This window comes from Athene noctua, chromosome 4 (assembly GCF_965140245.1).
Source record: "Athene noctua chromosome 4, bAthNoc1.hap1.1, whole genome shotgun sequence".
NCBI classification, from domain to species: domain Eukaryota; kingdom Metazoa; phylum Chordata; class Aves; order Strigiformes; family Strigidae; genus Athene; species Athene noctua.
The window spans coordinates 59,821,257-59,842,630 of record NC_134040.1 but is presented as its reverse complement, the minus strand read 5'-3'; the positions used below and the strand labels follow the sequence as shown (position 1 = coordinate 59,842,630).

At 40.4% G+C, this 21,374-nt stretch overlaps 1 protein-coding gene across 5 annotated transcripts in view; it reads right to left on the bottom strand.

Moving 5' to 3' along the window:
* The window catches only part of SLC39A8 (solute carrier family 39 member 8), a 34,454-nt gene extending 15,549 nt beyond the window's left edge, over positions 1-18,905 (bottom strand). For 2 of the 5 annotated variants that reach the window (XR_012633490.1, XM_074903994.1), the window contains exons 1-2: positions 9,064-9,519; positions 583-751 (exon numbers count right to left, since the gene is read on the bottom strand). Coding sequence is in view for 4 of the 5 variants with exons in the window: in XM_074903994.1 (XP_074760095.1) it covers positions 583-751; positions 9,064-9,324 (430 nt within the window). In the remaining variant the exon portion in view is untranslated. Of the gene's footprint in view, positions 1-582; positions 752-7,788; positions 7,999-9,063; positions 9,520-11,176; positions 11,225-14,577; positions 14,643-17,211; positions 17,278-18,773 lie in introns of those variants that run through there. The other 3 variants (XM_074903996.1, XM_074903997.1, XM_074903995.1) reach the window with 3 other exon arrangements.
* Between the last annotated feature and the right edge of the window lie 2,469 nt (positions 18,906-21,374).

Below are 21,374 nucleotides of genomic sequence, written 5' to 3'. Positions count from 1 at the left end.
AGCCATGCGATGATGTTGCATGTGGAGGGGGCAGCACAGAAGATGACATGAAAGCAGGAGTCAGAGTTTCATATTTTTTCAATATGAGCATTTTTCCTCAATAAAACAGTCACTGGCTCCTCGGATGTCATGACTCCCACCTGCAAATAATTCCACTCAAATGCAGTCCCCTAATAATTTTACTCTGAGCTGCCTTGATACACACACATCCCATTAAGTCTGATTTCCCACTGCAAATCACCTGCACAAACTTCCCTTCTGCACTCCCATCTTCTCTCCTATTAACCAGCTATTTGCAAGAGTCCTTATGCGTCAAGGCACAAGCCATTATTCATGTAATGGGCAAATTATTCCATAACTAGCTACTCAGTTCTTTCACCTTTCTTTAAAACATTCTTAATAGATCAGGAGACAGGATATTTGTTTACATAGCCCACTAACCTAAAACCGGATTTTATATTCCGACTTTACAACTATATTCTCCTAAACAAGACACTCCTGCTAGGTATAGATAAATGCTTACTATTCCCATAAGAAAACCCCACTCCAGTCATAGTATTAATGCAATTAATATTAACTAACCTTGTAAAGAATGTGGTTTAGACGTATCCACAAAGTCTTCCTGATGATCGCACGGGTGAAAAATTAGCTGTTGCAAAACAGCAGGACATATTGTAGGGAAGCTTGAATTTGATACATGACTGTTGTTTGGTATTCCATGCAAAGAAAAAATTTCCTCGCCAGTCAAGCACTGAAACAAAAAGGGATTTTGCCAACTTAATACATTAATGCAAAACCACAAACTAAGACATACACTTAGAAATCCAAGAATTACAACAGAATACTGTAATGCATTTTCAAGGAAGTGCACACACTGTTTGTATGCTGTGCATGAAAACACTGTGATCATTTAATGTGAACAGAAGTGATTCAAAGTATTTTAAATAACATAAATCACAAATCAGTGAAACATATTTTAAATGGACATTTGCAGATCTTATGCCCTATGAACCAGGACAATTAAACTGCATGATTTATTTGGAAAAATAGCGTCAAAGTAATTAAAATCTCATGCAATTGCAAAATAATTAAATTTAAGAGCAGACCAGACATAGGTAAAAATCTCAGTGACAGAGTATGTCAAAAAACGTTTTCTAATTCAGTGACTGCTTATTCATGTAAGTGACTACTTTGCAACAACGCCTATTTATCTCCCCAAATTAGCTGTTTTAAAATGATCTAAATATTAGCAGCACTCAACATTTTTCATTAATTTTATAGCAATAATTGTTGCCAGCAAACATTGTTTTGTAAAACCATCCCATACTCCAATAAGATAAACTGTTATTTCAGATCTTCACTTTGCCCTCAGCTCAGGATGTACCAGTACCTAACAGGTCAAGGATAAATGTACTTAGCAGTAAGCTAAACCAGGTCAGGGGCAGGGCTGGTCGCTTTGTTCGTTATTTTCAACAAAAAAGATAAAAGACATAACATGAAATATCTTCAAACATACATCTGCAGAAAAAATGAGTATTTTAATATGGAATGTTCTATACCTATACCACTGTAATCTTTCATCTAACACTTTCTGTTTATTCACGTTCCCTACAATGATCAATAAGAAAAAAGTGTTATTTTTGGGGTGTAAACAAAAGTGATTTGGCTTATTTCTGTACACAAACACATACCAAGGCTGAGTCTCAAGACAAAAAAAAAAAGTCAAATGTTTTCCTTCCATATGAGAAATTGTTAAAGCATCACCCTCCCTGTAGCAAACCTCAGTCTGGCTGCAAAAAATAGAGCACTGGAAGCCTTAGCAAAATAAAAACAAATGGTCGCTCCCTGCACTTTGCAGTTTTGCTAGCCTTCAGATTCCACAGCACTTCTCCAATAATTCAAGATTATTATTTATAAAGCAAATTCCTTCTAGAGATAAGCAACTGCAAGCCATTTACTTCACCAGAGCTGCTTCCACTTCAGTTAATAAATATTTTTCTAGTATCGTCCAAAGGTGAAAGGCATACACACGCCATTTGAACGTGACTATTTCTGATTTAGCTTGGAAGAAGAGAACACGCAGGCCAATTCAAGTGACTTCAGTTAGATTGTATCCAGGACGTTTCTGTCCTTCCTCTTTAATGAGCCAGTCTAGCAGAGCACTTAAGTACATGCTTGAACTTAAACATAAGGATAAATTTTGTTAAGGCCATGAGACCTTGAAGACTCAAATATATACAAGCCATGTGCATATATTTTCATCTTTCAGTGTCAGTGTTAACGTCAAAGTATCACATATAAAATAAATATAGCCTGATAACAGAAAATGTTTTTCTGTTTTAAAGCACGTTGCTCCATTTAAGCTCAATGGAAATAGTGCACAGAGAAATCATCACTGAAGATAGAGTCTTTAAGAGCCCAATACGTGAACCTCTAGAGCTTTCTGAACTAGTTACGCACCTAATCATTTTACCGCTAACTCTGTATCATGGAATAATGCAAAATACATGGCTAATATATATGTCCAGTGTGAAACAAAGAGAGGATATCTGTGGTCTATAGGAATAGTTCCTATATGGTTCTTCTTGTATTACTGGCTCATAGAGCCATTTCTGGAAGTCTACAGTGAAAGCCCTTAGAAAAACAAGCCAGTAGAAGCTGAATATTCATAACATAACTATCTCTAAGAGACATCATCTTTAACTATCTCATTCCTAGAAATACAGAATGGATTATTAGTATTTTAAAATACTAATATATTAGTATTAATATTAGTTCATAAAAATCCAAACCACGTTGTAGGAAAAAAAAAAACAGATTATGGAAAGAAAATAAATCAGTAAACTTGAGACTTAGAACTTTTGCTACATACAAACAAAGAAGCAAGAAATACCATCAGACAAGAGCTCTCTTATGTGAAGATGAGAAACAGCATTTTATTTAATTACTATTATTATTTTGATCAGGGACAAACCCAGAAGATAATGATTCCTATAAATGATTCATTGTTATAAGTCACCCCATCCTCTCAGTAAACTCCTACATACATCCAAGAGCTAAAAAGCAAGCTTGCATGAGTTCACTGGCACAATTAAAGGATTAATTAAAAGATTAAATCTATTAGAAGCCTTGGATTGGAGCAACTCATGTTTGCACACTGCAAACTCTGCATTTATCTTTGGAGGATAAATACATTAGGACAGCCACACTGCTGTAAAAACATAAGCTATTTATTTTGTAAGACTGACAGATGATCTCAGCAGAAAGGAAATTTAGCCTCACGGAACAGGGGACTGAGAATGATGTCCTGGCTCACCAAGTCTACCATCATGCCTGCCCCCCACTATTCAGTAAGTACTATCATAAAGATTAGGTGAGGGGACTGGCTGCAATATGACTGTCACCCAGTGTTAACAAACATTGCAAAAAAGATATGACATAACCAATCATGTCCCTGAACTGTTAAAAAAACCACTGAGCTTTCCTCAAAATTGGCAAGGACTTAAATCAGTACAATTTACACAATTACAAACTATTCAGACTTTAAAAAAAACCAAACCATTCAACCAGGTTACTCAAACAGATGTTTACTTTTCTTCTAGTAAGGCTCTCACAAAAATGATTGACCAATGTGTGACTTTTTTTTTTTTTTTAATGGTAGACAAAATAAAGTGATGCCCAACTATCTAGAATCTCTTTACACCAGTATCTTTACAAATGACAATCAGATGCCAGCTCACCACATCCTTTGAAGAAAAGGATGGGATAATTGCTCAGACAAAAATAACTCAGAGAGGATCTCTAGCTGGAAAATTAACAAAAAATGCGACATTAACAACTATTCTGTAAATGCTTCAGTTCCTTTTCTGATCTTCCGCCAAGTTCTTATCTTTGTTCTACCTTTGTTTTATCTGTAGCATTCCACACATGAAGTACTAAGATACCCAACAGCAACCTGGACCGTAGTTTCTAAAAGCTGCCAGATTAAATACTAGCCTATCCCACACCAGGGGTGAGCAGTGGGTCACACAGCAAAGAAAGAATGCAGTGAATACCTATCTGACCGGCATTTTTTTTAAAATTAGCCTGAGCCTGGATAAGGCAAAATAGAAACATATGACTATGTCTTCCACAACTTACTTGTAACAAATGAAAGCACCTAGTGCTGACGTGGCGACCTTTTTGTCTCTCAGCACAGGTGAGAACTGGATGCTATAGGAGATGACCATGCCTTCAATAAGCAGCACTCCATGAGAAAGTCAAACCAGATAAAGCTGCTTGAATGCACTTTTGTGCTTCAGGCATTTCACACACACCTCAACATGTTCAAGGCAGCTGTTCATGCTGGGAGCTGAAAACGGTCGGTGGATCCTGAAATTTCCTGAAGGTGCTGTAGAAATAAGACACTTGGAGGGCAGAACAACTACGCCTGTTTATCTTCCCACTGGCCAGACAACATCAGATTGTGGTGTTGGATCAAGACCATAAGCCACACTCTGACAGATCATCCCCCTTCTTTCAAAAAGCACAAGTTGTAACTAGTGAACTATTAACAAAAAAAACCCAAAATCAAAGAACAGACTAGCCTGGTTCTAGTCTATCTGAAACACTAAAGTTACTGGGTTTTGACTCACCCTGAGGTGAAAATTAATTATTATCTGATTGTGAATATTAATAAAGATGTTAACCTCATTTTGTGCAAATGTTTTGTTCAAAAACTAAACTGCATTATATGAACACAGAGTATTCAGGCATAACATCTAGACACAAATATAGCTTTAGAGAAGTCGAAGAAGGGAATTGGAACATGATTTTAGCAGCTAGTGAGTACATCAAAGCATAAAATAAAGGTGATAGTTAACAAGCTTTCTTCCCAATGCCCATTTACCTTCCATGCATTTTTTGACCATGTCATTAAATCCTTCAGCACACACATGTATGGCTATCATACTACAATGAATCCAATGACAGAAATTCATATATAGTTTCACGGGTTTACATCTTGCTAATCATGTAAAATACAGAGTGAATAAACGTGCCAAGATCTATTATACTGAAATGGCTAATTTTATCCCTAATCGTAGGACTAAAATGTGTAGGAATTCCACAGTAAAATGTGAAAAAACAGCAGTGATCAGTATTTGAGTTTGCTCAGTAACTACTTATTTCTCTGACAGGGAGTCCTAGCTTATATATTAAGAAAAGGTGATAACAGAAAAATGGAAGAGCAAAGAAAACATAAGCACAAAATAAAGGGAATTATAAAAGTGCATGATAAAAGAAAAAAAAAAAAAGAGACTAAAAACATAAGGAATTGAAGGCAGTTCAATGAAAAATGCCAAAACGGTACTCAAAAAGTGTTTTCTTTGTTGTATTTTACAGGAAAAATAATTAGCATCCTCATGGACTCCACAGGACATAAGTTACCACAGATGCCTATACAAGCATACATTCAAACACCATCATCAACAAATTAAATATTTTTTTTCTTTTCCCCTATCTTCTCAAGTCAACCTAGTATCAAAGAAACCAGAAATCAAGCATCCGTCTTCTGGCTTACACATCCAGACTCTTTCAATCTTTAAGAAAATGGGATCAGCTTCTGGTGGATCTTCTCGTGTGAGATTAATAGGCTTACCAAAATTGTTATGAATGAAACATTCAAATTAAACACTAGTACTGGCATAAAACTGAGACCGTTCCTTCCTGCCAGTATTTGAAGTGTCATATCACCTGTTCATTACAGATCAGCTCTCCACTAAAAATTACTTCAGGCTTGGATGAGGGACTCCCTGATAGAGCAGGGGTGTGTTATCTTGGCTGGAAGAAAGGCCTGGGAGTCAGCCCACTAGCTCTGGACACTGAAGTTAAGAACTGAAAGTCTAAGATAAATCTTGTTTGTTCCCAAGCCAATATTTATGCATCCTGAATAGATTCAGCCTATCTGAGAAAGACCTAAATCACCCTCCAGAGGTACTTATTTTCCTTCATAGAGAATCGGTAGAGCTTAGGCCTCTGACGCATTCCAACATGAAGTTAGAGTAGGTCTCTTTATGTCTTCTGTCATAACCAGTAGATACTCTAAATTATCAACTTGTAAACACAAAGTGTTGCAGTATTTGAAAGTGATCACATATGATTTATTTGGTATGAGTATGCATTTGCATGCACCACCTGCCCGAAGTCATGCACCTAACATCTATAAAGGATCAAAAGCCAGGAGATAAAATGCACTTGCTTAAATGTTCCTAGCTGATGAAGCAGCTGTAAGGCCAGTTTTGGGAAAGAATACAAGTAACTCAGCAAAAAAGTATACACGTTTCAGTATGGTACCCTAGATATTATTCAACATGGACGCAACTAGAACAGGCCTGTAAAAAAAGTGTTTCAGTTAAACTTCATATGACTTATGAGGAGCATGCACTTACAGTAATAAAGAACACTGCCTTTTTTTCTTTTTTTTTTTTTTCCCCTCTGTAGCCTGTGCCAAAGCCTGTGTACGAGGGCTACGTGCTTTTGCAGAGGGAAAATCTGAAGGACTGAAGAATCTAGTCGTTTCTATGCCCTTCTAAAGAAAGCTCCTTTTCATAGCCACATTCAACACTGCAGACTTGTATTTAACATGTGTGGCTGGGGAGTGTTTATGTTTTTAATACACTGTGTTGGAACAGTGTTCAGTTTGTGAGATTTGAAAGCAGTGACTCTCACAAATATTGCCATGCTTATACCGAATCCTACACTGATTTTGGTGGCATAAACTCCCAGTTAAACCTCCACTAAGGGTAATGACATCAGAATTGCATGCTTTCTAAACCAAAGGGAGCTTATTTAAGGTTTGTCTCACAGCACGAGCAAAAGACCTACTACTCAAAACGTTAAAAAAAAATTCTCAAGGTCCCTAAAATCATGCTTGTTGTTTCTTAGGGAGTAGAACCAAACCAGAGCAAATAGTCATTCCTGCTTGCCTTTCATTTTCATGACTGACTTCTTGTCACTGATTCCTGAGCATAAGGAAATCTCCACCAGCCTCAAGACTCTCCTTCAAGGAAACGAATTTAGTCTAGGACACTACAGAGATGTGAAATTACGTAAGACTTTAACAGTAGGTCTGAGTTTTGAATATGGAGACGCTAAACAGAGTAAAATATTTCCATGGAAAGCAATATTCCTGTGATATTTAGTCAGTAAACTAAACATTTTAAACAGCTTTTAGCAGATTGATGGGCGTATGCTTTGTACTCAGATGAAAGGTGTGAAAAATTCTGAAAAAGTTTCTGTAAGTCAGTAGACCTGTCTACAACGAAGTTCGTGTTACTGCATCACGGTTGTATTTAACAAGTCCTGAAGATTTTCTTATGCAGCCCTTGTACGGAAACACCAGCTGACTCCCACACACTTTTTGCTGTTGTCCGGATGCTATTTACCAAGAAAAAGCGTCAGTGTAAGAGCTGACCAACTCAGAGCCAGAGCTAATCCCGCGGGCAGCCCCCGCACCGCAGGTCGAAGCAGTTCACCGACGGCTCGGCGCCTTCTCCCCTGCCGCACGCTGGGTTCACCTGTAGACCGGTCCCTTCACCCGAGCCCAGCGCCCCGGGAGCCCTTCCCTCCCTCCCTCCCCGCTTCACCGCGAGGAAACACGACGGCGACGAGGAGATTTAAGCGGCTACGGCGCTGCCCGGCCGGCTCGGCGCCCCGGCTCCCGGCCGCGCGTCTGAGCGCAGCCCTCACGGCCGCCGCCGCGCGACGGCGGGACGGACCCGGCTCGCGGTACCGCCGGCGCGCCGGTACCTGGTTGTGGTGGAGGTGGCTCAACGGCAGCACCCCGCTGAGGGTCGGCGCGGCGCCCAGCTGGTGCAGCAGCGCCGAGAGCTGCCCGGCCGACAGGCTGTGGTTGGCCCCGAAGAGGCGCAGCACGTCGTCGGCGAAGGTGGCGGTGGCCGGGGCGCCCCGCGCCGCCGCGCGCAGGAGCATCTCCAAGCCCCGCGGGACGCGGCGAGTGTGGCCGGGCCGGCGGCACGGCGCGCCCTGCCCTCGCGCCGCCCCTGCCCCCGCGCCCGCGGCGCCCGCCCGGCTCGGCCCCTCCCCGGGGGGCGTAGCGAGGGGGACGGGGCGGGGGGCGGCGGCGAGCGCGGCGGTGCTCCGCGGCCGGGACACGGGGCGGGGCGGGCGCCGCTCCCCCGCCGCGCTGCCCCTGCGGCAGCCCTCGGCCGGGCGCCGTCCCGCTCTTCGATCCCCGCCGCGGGCGTCGGGCCGCTTTGAGCCACCGTCAGGCTCGTCCCGGCGGCCCGTAACCCCGCGCGACGCCGGCGGGCTGGCACGGGGCTGGCCGCAGATGGCGCCACGCGCGGGACAAGGCTGCAAATACGCTCCCGATCGCCGCCAGCCCCGGCCCGGGGGCCAAGGGTCACAAAACCACCAGCCACATCCAGGGAGCCGCCGAGTCCTGCCCCGGCCGGGCCCGGCGCTGCTCCCCGGCGCGCACCTGCTGAGCTCAGCGTGCCCGCCGTGCCCTATCTGCCATGCGGCACCCTGCCCCCGCCTGCGCCCCACCGGCGGGCCCCGCGCCCGCCTGCCGCGACCCACGAACAGCCGATGGGATAGTCGAGGCCAAGGTCCAGGCCCAGGCCAGGCGCACAGGCACGTACAGCCCCGCCGTACACACCTCGCCGGCAGTATCTCCTCAGCCGAGGCAGCTGGACCTTGGAATGAGCAAGTCAGTTGGCAGCCAAGTTAGGCAACTCGCTTCTCGCGGGCCCCCTCCCTCCCGCAGGTCGAGACGGGGGTTGGCGTCTCGTCTACCTCTTTAGGAAGGTTTAACGCACCAAAAAAGCACGTTATTGCGGGCATGCTTTTTAACAGAGAAAACCGTGACTGCTCACAGGTACGTTCCTGGGGGCTGTCACTCGAGTGATAAAAATGCTCCTGTTCAGGACAGAGCCGTGTAGTAGCAGCTCTAGCTCAGGAGAGATTTGTAGTATTAACAAGTTATTCTGTAACTGCCTGTTACAAAATTTCTTGCGTATCCCTGTAGTGGGCAGAGAAAACACATTTTTGAAGAGGTACCTTTTTTAAGCAGATTCTCATATAGACCTCTGTGGAACTGTGCTGAATTACATGAGCTGAGACATTGTCCCCGATTCCAAATTTTCTGAAACCAGAATTTAGTACTGCATTTGCCAAGCAGTCTGGGTAACAGCAGTATGAAGGAGACATGGTTACTTCACAGGCAGCAAAACTCATTTGGATAAATTCTTCATAAACAACTTCCGTACCACAGTGCACAAAGCACCTACCAGAAAAAAAAAAAAAAAATGCCAGCAGCATAACCCACCACCAGGAAATTAAAGAAAATTCTAGAGAGTGCTAACAATCATATAAATTCTACTACTGAAAAACCTGTTACTCTCGACTGAGAGCCTGAAGAGCTAAGATAACTTTAATGCTTCCCTCATAATTGGCTGGTGGCAGCTAAAACAGCCCCAGCACAATTCAGCTGCAGGTTGCTCCAAATGACAGTCCCCATCTGCACTGGTTATACGTCTGCCCTACCCACCTCTCCATTTATGAGCGCATTTTGGGTCTTTTCCAGAGAAATCAGCAGCTAAGGGAATCGCAATATTCTTCTTCAGGCAGCAGCTGTGTCAGAAGCAGAACTGGCATCTCCTATACTTTCTTCTTCCGTGTGTCTATTTCTGAACACAACTCTAGTAACAGTTGATTATTGAAGGCATTCTGAAATTTTTAAAAGTCTATATTTGAAAAGTACCTTATGACCAGCAGATAAATTGAAAACAACTGCAAACTAATTAAAACAGGTAAAAACAGGCTGCTGGTTACATCAAAAAGATTTGCCAGTGCTTTGTTGTGCAGGGTTAAAGAGCTAATCTTAAAATTGATCATTTTAAGACTTCCTTTTTATCAGTAACAGAAATATAAAGGATTATTTGAATTAGTGTAATTAAACAAACTCATGTTTGCCTTAGTTCTTAGCCTCATATTTGCATAATTCTGAAAAGTTAAAGGAATTCCTGGATAATTCCATTAAGAATTATTCTCTGTTGACAATCCACTGCAGAATTAAAGTCCTGCTCTGTTTCTGAGACAGCCAAAATTTTCCCTCAAGGAGTGATGCTTAATTTAAAAGATAGAAAAAGTTTCTAAACTGAGTGTTACCGAAAAAGACCACAGGAGCTAAAATGACGTACTAAGAACAAGACCAGAGATCATGTACCTTTCAAACTGTATATATAGCACCTGAAAGACTGCTCCAGATTTTGTGTATATTCTTGTGATGTACAGACCCAATCAAAAAGTCTAATCTTTGTTCGTGTCAAGCCTGATAAAGCTTAGCCAAATACTAACAGAGACAAATTCTTTCTCAAACGGAAAGAACAATCTGTTTGTACACTGCAAACCAAGTATTTCCCAGCAGTACGTCACGGTCCTGATTCACTATTGTTCTGTTTCCTGCTTTTCGTACACCTGTGTGATGTTACTGTCACATTTAAACCACCACAAGGTGCCAGCGCACCAGATGGTGACTGGCAGTAGGCAAGACTACACGTAATCAGCTTTTCCAAACTTCCAAAGGGCCAAATCCTCTCTGAAGTGGGTTTCTCTTAGGAAATTCAGTGAAGCTGTCACTAATTACATCAAAGCTAACATGACTTGTAATCATGTTATTTACTTATCTCAAAGTCAGAAGAAGCCTATTTATTGTCATTCAAACCAATTGAAATAAACTTATTTGAAAACAGCAATCATAATTTTTTCGTTTGGCAGATAAAATATACACATCCATCCCTCCCTTGTATTAACACTTGCACCCTTTTCCTCTCAACTCTTAGCTGGATTAACTATTTAATAGGATTAAAAAATTATATCTTGTAACTAAACACCCTTGAATTAAATGACATATAGCAATGGATATTTCTAGGGGAAGTATCTAGATAGATAGATAAAAATATTGGACTGACACCTATTTTCACATATTTTCCCTAGGTAATTCTCTTCACTGTGATAAAATGAATTCCCAGCAGTTCTGTTTGTTCATTTTTAACTTGGCCAGGCAGACTCAAATACTCACAGCCACTATATTTTAACTTCCAGAGCCTCACAGTCAAACAAATTACAGATTAACAGCATGCTAAAATAGATACTCAGTTTCCAATATTACCAGCTCAGGAATCTTGTAGTTCTCCTCAATTCTGGGCTCTTGCAAATACTGAAAGGGAAAAATTCAGGGATTAGAGCTCTAGAAATACAGTCAAAGGGTACTGTGAAGACCCAAAACCACAGCGGCCAAGTAAAAAACATTGTTTAGCTTCAAAAACTTAAGATAAAGCCTGAATCTCATCAATCTGCAGGTCTTGACTCATTTTTGAAAGCTCGAGTTCATAGAAGTATATGTTCACTAGAAATATATCCTTATATAGCACAGTAGAAAAGTTTCTGAAATTACAGAATTAAAAGGAAACTTTCTTTAAGGCACGTTGGCCAAAATACCTTATATTGGTACAGTAACATTCAAAGGGAAAAGCAGGATCTCAAGTTTTACACAAGAGTTTGATTCTGCAATTTTAATAGTTTAATATTAAATTACAAGTGCTAGGGGCATGATATCAGCCCCCAAGTACAAGAGCTATAATGGCATCACTATGGTAAATCATAACTTGCTTCTTTTCTGAGGCTGCACTATCAGAACCATTTGTGTATTGTTCACTATCCTGAGAAGCTTGGCTCCCACAAAAGGTTAACATTATGCAATAGATTTCACCAGCAAGAGGTATTACTTGTTCTACAACACTCCACTAACCAGTTCATTAGCTCTCTGTGAAACTGTAAAATAGCCTGCTTCTGATAAGAGATGTGATCCATTTGCTCCTTAGGACTCAATATTGTTTAAGCAAGTATCTTTAAAGACAAAAATCTCTATAATAAAATTATCAGGTTTAAATCTTCACTGCTTACATGTTCGAGTACTAATACATAGAGATATTTAAGGATCTTCAACCACAACAAGAGTTGTCTTTAATGGTGATGCAGAGGAAATTGTCTTCAGTTCATAGCTGCCAACTAGAAAATAAGTTTAATAAAATTCCACTAACTCTTTAGAAATATTATCCGTCGTCGCCTTGTCAGCATAGGGTCAAGATTACTCACATCATATTTCTACTGTCAAAGCTTAAACTTGTTCTGAATCTAAAGATTTGGTCTAGGGTCATCCCTAATTTTCAGTTGGTAAACAGGTTTCTAACTTATACATCCAGCAGCTGTTGGGCTACAGCTTTGAATAGTATGCAGTGAGATAGTGCCTGGAGAACTGAGCCAACCTATAGCAGCTGTGGATCATGACTCAAAGTACCCAAGATAGGTGTGCAGAGAGATGGGAAGTAACAGACTTCCTTAAAAGAGAGCACTATTCACCGTGAAGACAAATACTGTTCACAATGCCTCGCATTGCTCAAATAATCTTTACCAGAAGAGTCATCTTCTGGACAAAATACAGCTCTTTTGCATTTTTTAGAAGAAAGCAAAAAGACACTACACATTCCTATTAGTTAAACTTCATTTTCTAACAAAGGGGAAGTTCAGCAGTTTGGAGTTCGTTTTCAAGGTAGCCTTATTTTGAACTGTAGCATTATAAAAAAGAAATTTTACATTTACAAATTCAAAGCGAAACATTTCAGTTGTTCTCCCCATGTCTTGCAAACACACTTTGAAATTTAAATTTTCTATTGTTCTAAAGTTAGATCAAAACCAAACTTAGTCTCAGAATCACTGATTAAACAATTCATGTTCTGTAGGAACATGCCTAGTAGTGACCTCTTACCTGGTGATGACCTTTAAATCCACCACAGGATCCCAAGGGAGGGTCAGTACATGACTGAAAGCTACCAGCTGGGATTATATTGACATATCTGCACTGAATTGTATGTATCTAAAGAACAAGGGTTACTAGAGAATAAAGGAGAAGCGGTCATATGTCAATATTAGTATGATTAGATAAGCAGAGTAGTGTCAGCAGGATGTCTGAGACACAACATGCTGGCGTTGTATTTTACAGGCTGGATTCTGCAGGGATCAAGATGAACCCTGTGAGACAGCAATACTAGACCAGCTGCAGGAGTCATTTAGGTTTTTTCCTCACAATCCAGTGGAAAAAGTGAGTAGAGTTTCTGGGGAGGGACCAAAACAGCCTTAACCATCTCCCATTACAGGAGCCATCAAGAAAAAAATCGTTCTGGACACTTTTCTAGATCAGTGGCCTTCAATACATCAGTCCCTTTCTTTGTTTCTTGGAAATACAGCTGCCAAACATGCTTGAATAAGCAAATTCTGTCTGAAAACATGAAAACTCAGCTCTGAGTTTGCAAATCATGTCAGTATGCTTAGCACATCTCCAAAATAGGTGCTGTACAGACCCCTGGGATTAGCAAATGTACATTGAACCCAGCCTAATTTTTCAACAACTGCCAATATGAGGAGGGAAAAGGTGCTACAAAGTAGAAGACATTTTACTTCAAAGGAAAACCACAGTTGTGGCTAACACTTTCCTAGTTTGTGATGCAGTGGGTTATCATACAGAATCAGGCCCTTCAGTCACTTCTCTTCTACACAGAAGGGACGCAGAGTCCCTCCCCATCTTTCCTGTAGCCCCCTTGCAGTACTGGAAGGCCGCTATAAGGTCTCCCCAGAGCCTTCTCTTCTCCGGGCTGAACAACCCCAACTGTCTCAGCCTGTCCTCACAGGGGAGGTGCTCCAGCCCCCTGATCATCTGCGTGGCCTCCTCTGGACCTGCTCAAGCAGGTCCATGTCCTTCTTATGTTGGGGGCCCCAGAGCTGGACACAGCCCTCCAGGTGGGGTCTCACAAGAGCGTAGTAGAGGAGAAGAATCCCCTCCCTCAATCTGCTGGCCACACTTCTCTTGATGCAGCTCAGGACAGGGTTGGCTTTCTGGGCTGTGGGCACACATTGCTGGCTCATAGTCAGTTTGCCATCCACTAATACCCCCAATTAATATTCCAACTCTGTCCGGAAGGAAAATAGGTTTTGTTTTGTTGAAAAGTATTAGAAAATAGGTTTTCTGAAACTGACAACTCAATTACACTGTAGAATACAGCCACTGGATGCCTTTGAGGCTAGATAAGAACTAAACAGGATTGAGTGTTGATCTTGATAATCAAAACATTCAGGTACATCAGATAGGACTTTATAAAATGAAAGAGAAAAGGGTACGAACCTATAGGTATAGAGGTTAGGTATGAGGTTGCATACAGACAACCTTACCAAGTCTGGATTTCATACATACCGAGGTGAAGCTTCTAATACCATAGAAGAAGCACACAAAGATACCGTATAGAGCACACTAGATCAACCAAAGGCAGTTCCTATTTCATCTTGCAGGTATTCAGATCTGAAGCATTTGAAGTATGAATTATTATGGACTTAATTCACACAACAGTGAAATCCATTTCCATGCTTATTTCACAAAATATGACTGTGCATAAACACAAACAGGAGAGGTGCTTAAAATATTCTACCACAGAATAATTTATAGCAAAATCTTTAACATACGCAGTCAGAGGTACAAGGACACCCATAGGCTATGCACAGCACTTGAAACCTAGTGTCTGAAGCACCTAGTAGAGAAAGAAGAAAAATTATTATACTCAGTGTTACTGTAAATAGAATTTGCAAATTTTTAAAAGTTATCTTAGAAATCTGAAATCTGTTAGTAGCTTAGGTACTTCATGTATTTTTAGAATGCTTGTCCCTTAAAGAAAAATAATACACAATTCAGTGAAACAGGCAGCTCTTAGTGCTTTTGATGTTATGTACATTGTTCCAAAGGGCATGGATGCATCCAGCTCCAGGGATTTAATTGAGTTTATGCTTGTGTGCTAAAAATCAGTGGAGTGGAATAAGCCCTGCCAAAGAGTAACACTGACACTAGGTCTTCCTTCAGCAATTAGAGCAGAAGCACCAAACAAATACCTGTTTCAGTTACATGTGTAAATCAATAAATTGATTCTATTTATGTAGCAGTGTGTCCCAGAGCTCAGGAGAACTTATGGGGAAAAAAGCCCCTCTGTGAGGGTTCCTCACATGCAGAAGGAAACAATACTTCTAGTTGCAAGTAGCTGTTCATCAGTGTTCATTCACCGGTTTCTCCTTTCTCTCCCTGGCAAATTTTCCAGTCAAGCAGAATATTTCAGCATCCACCCTTCCCACAGTGCCCTGTTTTCCAAGATATGTCACTCTGTTGAGCAAAGTACAAGAGGATATACAAAATTCATATATTCCCTTGGCAGTCTCACCTATCACTAGAGGAAAGTTGTATATACGCACAGCGGCATTTTACTATTATTTGACTAACTTGTCTGCAACAGCCTTTGGCAGTATAAAGTATAAGTTTGAACCTTCTCTCACTGGTGCCAAAATGTTAATGGAACAGATATTTCTGAAAAGCAAATATTTAATGTCTATCTACCTAGATGGTGGTTGTGATTTTCAGATTTGAATGTTTAATGTTTATGTAAGGATTTCTGATGTAACTTCATCATGGCATACCTGTTTTGAGTTTTATTTAGTGCTGGAGTTGGATGTTACAGAGTGTGTGTGTGTGTGTGTGTGTGTTTGGGGTTTTTTTAGGGGGGTGGGGGTGGTGGTGAGGAAACCCATTTATAAGTGACAACTTTCTGTTCATACTCAACTATTTTTGCTTGAAAACCTTGTATTCTCATCTAGGCCTAACGCCATTAAAACTAGCTTACTGAGGCAGGAGTTCTGCCAGCTCTGCTGAGTAGTCTTTATACACAACATGTAAAGAAGACCAAGGCTGAAGTCACGAATGTACCAGTGCATTGATTTTAAGTCATGACTGTACAGAACCAGAAAGGTTCTATGACTTAAAAAAAATATGCTCGAAAAAAGAAAAAAAGGGTTTGAAAGCTGTATATTAGCTTATCATCGGATCAGAAGACTAAAAAAACTTCCACAGAACTATCACCTTTGTTTACCACAACTCAAACATGAAAATGATTGACTCAAACCTTAAAAAGTAAAAGAAAAAAAAAAGTGAGGAAAAAACCTCCAAACAAACAAAACACACCACAACCTTCCAAAGTATATTTACTGTAAGTTGTGGAATACAAAGTGTTAAAATGGCTGAAGGATATCACAGTACAAACATTCGGCAGAAAATACTTCCTGAACAAATTACAAATTTTAAAAGTTGCAGATTTGCAACTGTGGGTCACATGAAAAAAATTCACCAAAAAACCCCCCAAAAAACCCAACCACAAGAACTAGTTCAATACCATTAACTTAAGGAAGCTGGCTACAGAAGTGTTCAATAATTTCACAGCTCAATTCGCACATTGGTTTATTATCATTCTAACCCTGCTGTAGAGGATTTATAGTCAATTAACACTTCTAAAGGTCTTTGAAGACTAAATACATTATGTTAAATCCTTTGTGTCAATTTGTGCTCTTCTGATATAAATCAGAGTAGAATCTTTCTGGTAAAGCAGAACAGAGGATAAACTGGAATCACAATTTCTAAATCAAAAATTAAGAGAGTTCCATAGTCTCCATTTCCTTGCCCTACAATAGGTGTCCTCTCAAGCAAGTCTAGCAGGGAAAAAAGAAACATAAGAGTTCAGGTCAGCTTGTTCCCTGTTTTGGTGAGCTTGTGAGGCAAATGTGTGGACACAGCATTTTTCCAAACTCTAGGCTACAGTCGCAGACAATAAATTTCTATAGATGAGGAAATGGCCTCTCTATATCCACCTGTATAGCTGTCAAAGTCTACCAACTTGAACAGATTATAAAGTTATTCAAAAGTAATTCTTATTTTTAGTACACAAGTACAGGAAGAACTGAAAAACTTGGTGAGTAAATGCTAATAACTGTAAGGGAGCCAATCTTAAAAACCCCCAAGTGGCCTTAAACAACTGCCCAAGAAATGATTCATTTTGAGGGTGGGTATAGACCACCACATGATAGAACAACACAGGACAAACAGTGAGAAAGCGTCTTAAGTAAACAAGTATCAGTCTACTGCTCAACACCAATGGTTGTTGAGATTCCAAACATAGTTGCTGGAAGTTAATTATGATTCTTTAGGAAAGACAGATTCACCATCTAATCCCTGTAAGTACACACGGTTTCAGTCCTCACTAAAAGGACAACTGAAGCAGTAGGCACCTCAAGTGTGACTTTCATCTGAGAATCTCAAGAACATTGAGTTTAACAAGTTCATCTTCCCAAAACCTGTGGGTGAAGGAAATATTACATTAGTTTTTACAGACTCAGAAACTTACAAATAGTGAGGTTCAATGATTTAAATGTAAAAAATGCACAGAATCCACTCTAACTACTACTGCATACCATCTCCTGCTGCTCTGTAGAGCAGGTCTTATACAAACACTATTCAACAAGGGCAAGGCTGTGTATAGGATTAAATTCCTAAGCAAGAGAAGCAGAAGCAGCGAGCTCAAAGTTTGAGAACTTTACCAAGAGAGGTTTTGTTTTGGTTTGTTTGTTTAATAAATTCACCTCAGGAGACAGAAAACACTGTTTAAGTACATGCTGTAGTTCTGTTGCTTAGGAGCAAGGAAGCAAAGTTAAACTTTGGTTGACAATAACATGAGAGAGGCACTAGTATCTCCTATTTCTAGTAACACGTTTTTAACTGTGCTAGGAGATGACCCTCCCTAACTGTTCCAAACTTTTAGCTGATCTCTTTTGTAGGGAAAGCATTCATCACCAACACCTGTGAGATAAACAACAGGCAAAGGATTTCATGTGTGGCAAAGCTGCCATGTCATGGAAATATCTGTCACTGGGTCAAGTGGCAACTGCTAAGAGGTCAGCTAAGTTTTCTTCCAAAGACCAGCTGAAGCAGAACATTAAAACATGATCTTTGAATTTTACAGCATAGAAGGAATAGGAAGTGAAGAATTTAGAAAGTATCAAATAACTCTTTGGGGGGCAGGAAGGGGGTGTTAAATCTGTTAACTACATTGCCAGAGAAATCCAAAATTAAACAATGGATCTCAAATGTGGCCCTGCATTTTCATTTTTTCATACTTTTGTCATTTCCAACATTCTTCTCGGAGTAAGAAACAAAATGATACCAAGTCCTGACAACCACTCAGATGGTGTTTGAGAAATCTGAAATAACCTCACAGACTGGAAACATCAGAAGCTGTCAGAAACAGAAGTGTTTAAGAGAGCAAAACCGGCCAACTTATTCCTGCAGTGCCCATTACAGATATCAGCTCAGGGCTAGCAAGCTCAGCATCATGTATTACCTTATTCTGACTAGAAGTATAGAGAACATTAAGAACAGATTCATTTATTTGTATTGGTATATCTTCTAGCACTTTCACGTTTTAAATTTTTAGAGAATTTGAACAGTATTGCTAAAGTATCTCACAACCCATCATTAGAAACCCAACAACAGGCACAAGTTTTGCACTGTAAAAATGCCAGTTCTGTGGCATTTTAGGACTTTCCAAGGCCTAAACTCTTAAAGTGCTATTGCAACGTCACATATGCTTCACTGAGTATTTTATTGGCATTTTAGCATCCTAGGTTTTTTCATTAAGAGAGGTTTAAAATTTTCATTGTGATGAAAATAATGGTTGAATTATAGTTCTGTTATTAAACACACAAGGAAAATTCAAAATTGATTTGTTTATACCTATCTAGGTGATCGAAGGTAACAAATAGAATTCAGATAATTTAGTGATGAGTATACATACCTTTGTTTACGGAGAAGAGATTCTGTCACAGTGTCAGCTAATACATATTGTGACTATGTACTTAAATACTTGCATCTCAATACTTCTGTCTTCTCAGACACACTATTTTCCTTACTGTTTATAAAGCAAACCTTTCCCCTCTCTGTCCTTCACTTGACTTGGTAGTAATATGAGAGTGTTTGAAATTAGAACAAAACCTCCTTGTCCTGAGAGTACAAGGGGCGGAGGAAGATGCAACTAGAGCAATAGGCTGTTCTTAGTGCCTTACGCCACCCCCTTTGACAAAAGCCAAAGGACAGGACACTAAAGAGGCCATGCAAGGGCAGCTATTCCTGGGTCACTTCCCTCCAGCTCCTTCTCTATACCTTGTTATGGAGTTTTCTGGCGAGTGGACTGAAAGTTGAAAGTCATTTCATTGTCTGTGTTTTGGTTTTTAAAAATAAGATTAGACTTCTCTGAGACATTTTGATGGCTATTACAAATGCAGGAAAGAGGTGTTAGCCTCATGATGGAACAAAGCAATGAATAACACCTGCCCTAATACTACTCACATGCAATGGTGAATTTAATGTTGTCAGGCAAAGGTTGTACATGTATACAACTGTCCTTTTGGTCTTTTTAATGAAGCAATAGGATTTGACTCCTTAATTATGAAATACCAGTCAAGGATATGGTCCTCACACACAAATTGGAAGCAGATAGGGGTTGATCATAATGCTAATTTGAAGAAGGGGAAAATCTTCAACTCCTGCTGTAAGATTCAAGAAATAAGTAACTTAATATTAACTGTGACGTTATTCCCATATTCCAGTATGTGAAAACAACTGTCAACACTCAAGAAAGATTGTGTTAAAACAACTGAAACACTTCTGAATGATTTATCCAAAATATGCTTCCATCAGAAAGCTACCGTGAACAGTTACTCAGCTTAGCTTTTAAAAATAAGCAATTGCTCTGCTTTTAAAGCCATTTCACATTCTTGAAATGAAACTTCAGATTTTACATTGTTTTAATTTAATATCACTAACTACTACTGTATTTAACACTGAACAGACTAAGGCTTTGCCTCACTAAAACCAAAGAAAAACTCCTCGCATCTTAAAAATAACTGGGATTTTGTAGTTTATTTTATAGGGAAAGAATTACACAAGGACAGGGCACTCTCTCTCTCTCTCTCCTCTTAAATTTGTAAGGAGAAATATAATTGTTTAGATGACAAAGCAACAGAGCTGCCTAAACCAGTGTCATCATTTCTAGTAGATGCATAGAGTCAGAAGACAGGCATTGACATGGACAACAGAGTAGTCCTAGATGGCTGTTAGAAGACAAAGGGATGGAGAGGAAAGTCAGGGACATACATCAACAAAAGAGCTGATAAACAAGTGTGCTGTTGAGCAGGGAAGTGGAATCACCCTGAGAAAGTCAATGTGGTGTTACCTTAAATAGTGTTCTCACTTGCTCCCCAGCAAGTTGTACAAAATCAAATCCCATGCAGTAATGGCTCATAACTATACTGCGTTTTAATCTCTACAACATTCATTTGCTTTTTTAGGGCATTACCTTTTAGTCCTGTTACAGCAAACCCACAGTATCAGAGAATATCCTGATGGAGGAGATTCACAGCTGTCCTCTTGGCCTGCCCCCACCCTTGAATCCCAGCACCCTGCTGATCAACAGCGAGGGTTGTGCCCGTGCAGTTTGTTCTGTTCTGACAGGTGCTGGCATTTGGCAGCATTCCCAGCAAGCAGACAGTTGCAGAGATATGAAGACTTGGCTGCAAGTCAGAAAGCCAAGCTCATGGAAAGCATGGAAGAATCCAGCTGATACAAAGGTGTTAAACCCCTTCTGCCCTGAACAGCCAAAGGCTGCTCTAAACTATGCTGACTGCCAGCAGTTGCAGGCACTTTTACAGAAGCTAGAACACCAATAAGAAAAATTTAAATTAAGTATAGCCAAATATTTACCAGAAAATGTCAAGGATGCCTTTACCACTTCATCATCTTCCAGCTCATGACACACTAAATTATCTGAGCTGCCCAAATCACACTTTCTGGATTAGCTGCAGCTCCAGATCTGTCTTGAAGCAATACACCTACAGTCTTTCCTCTAAATGAAGTCTAGCCTCTCCATCCTTCAACATCAAACACCAGCCCTCTGCTTTCTTCTGGAGTTGCAAGGGCAGCTTTGCTTCCACTGTTTAACAACTGTGACCCTAATGCTTTAGTGCTACACCAACAGGTAGGACTCCCATGAAGCTGCTAACAACACCAGAGACAATCCACTTGCAAGAATGAGCTTTCTTTCAATTCATTACGTTTAAACATTGAGAATTCCACATGTAAGCAGCACACAGAGCAGAAGGGCAAGTTATTTCTCCTTCTCCCTCCCTCTTGCTGCTCACATATTTCCAGAACATCAGCACAAGAGCAGTCCTCAATTAGTGAATTTGTGCTAAACTTAAGCAAGAAAGGATAGTTATCAACTTAAATCACTTTGTACCTCAGTTTACTAATGTTCTTATTACACATAGGCAGTGATGCTCAAAGTATGGTTACCATAATCCAGGAAAGACACCATGAGAAGTTACTTCATGTCTTCTCA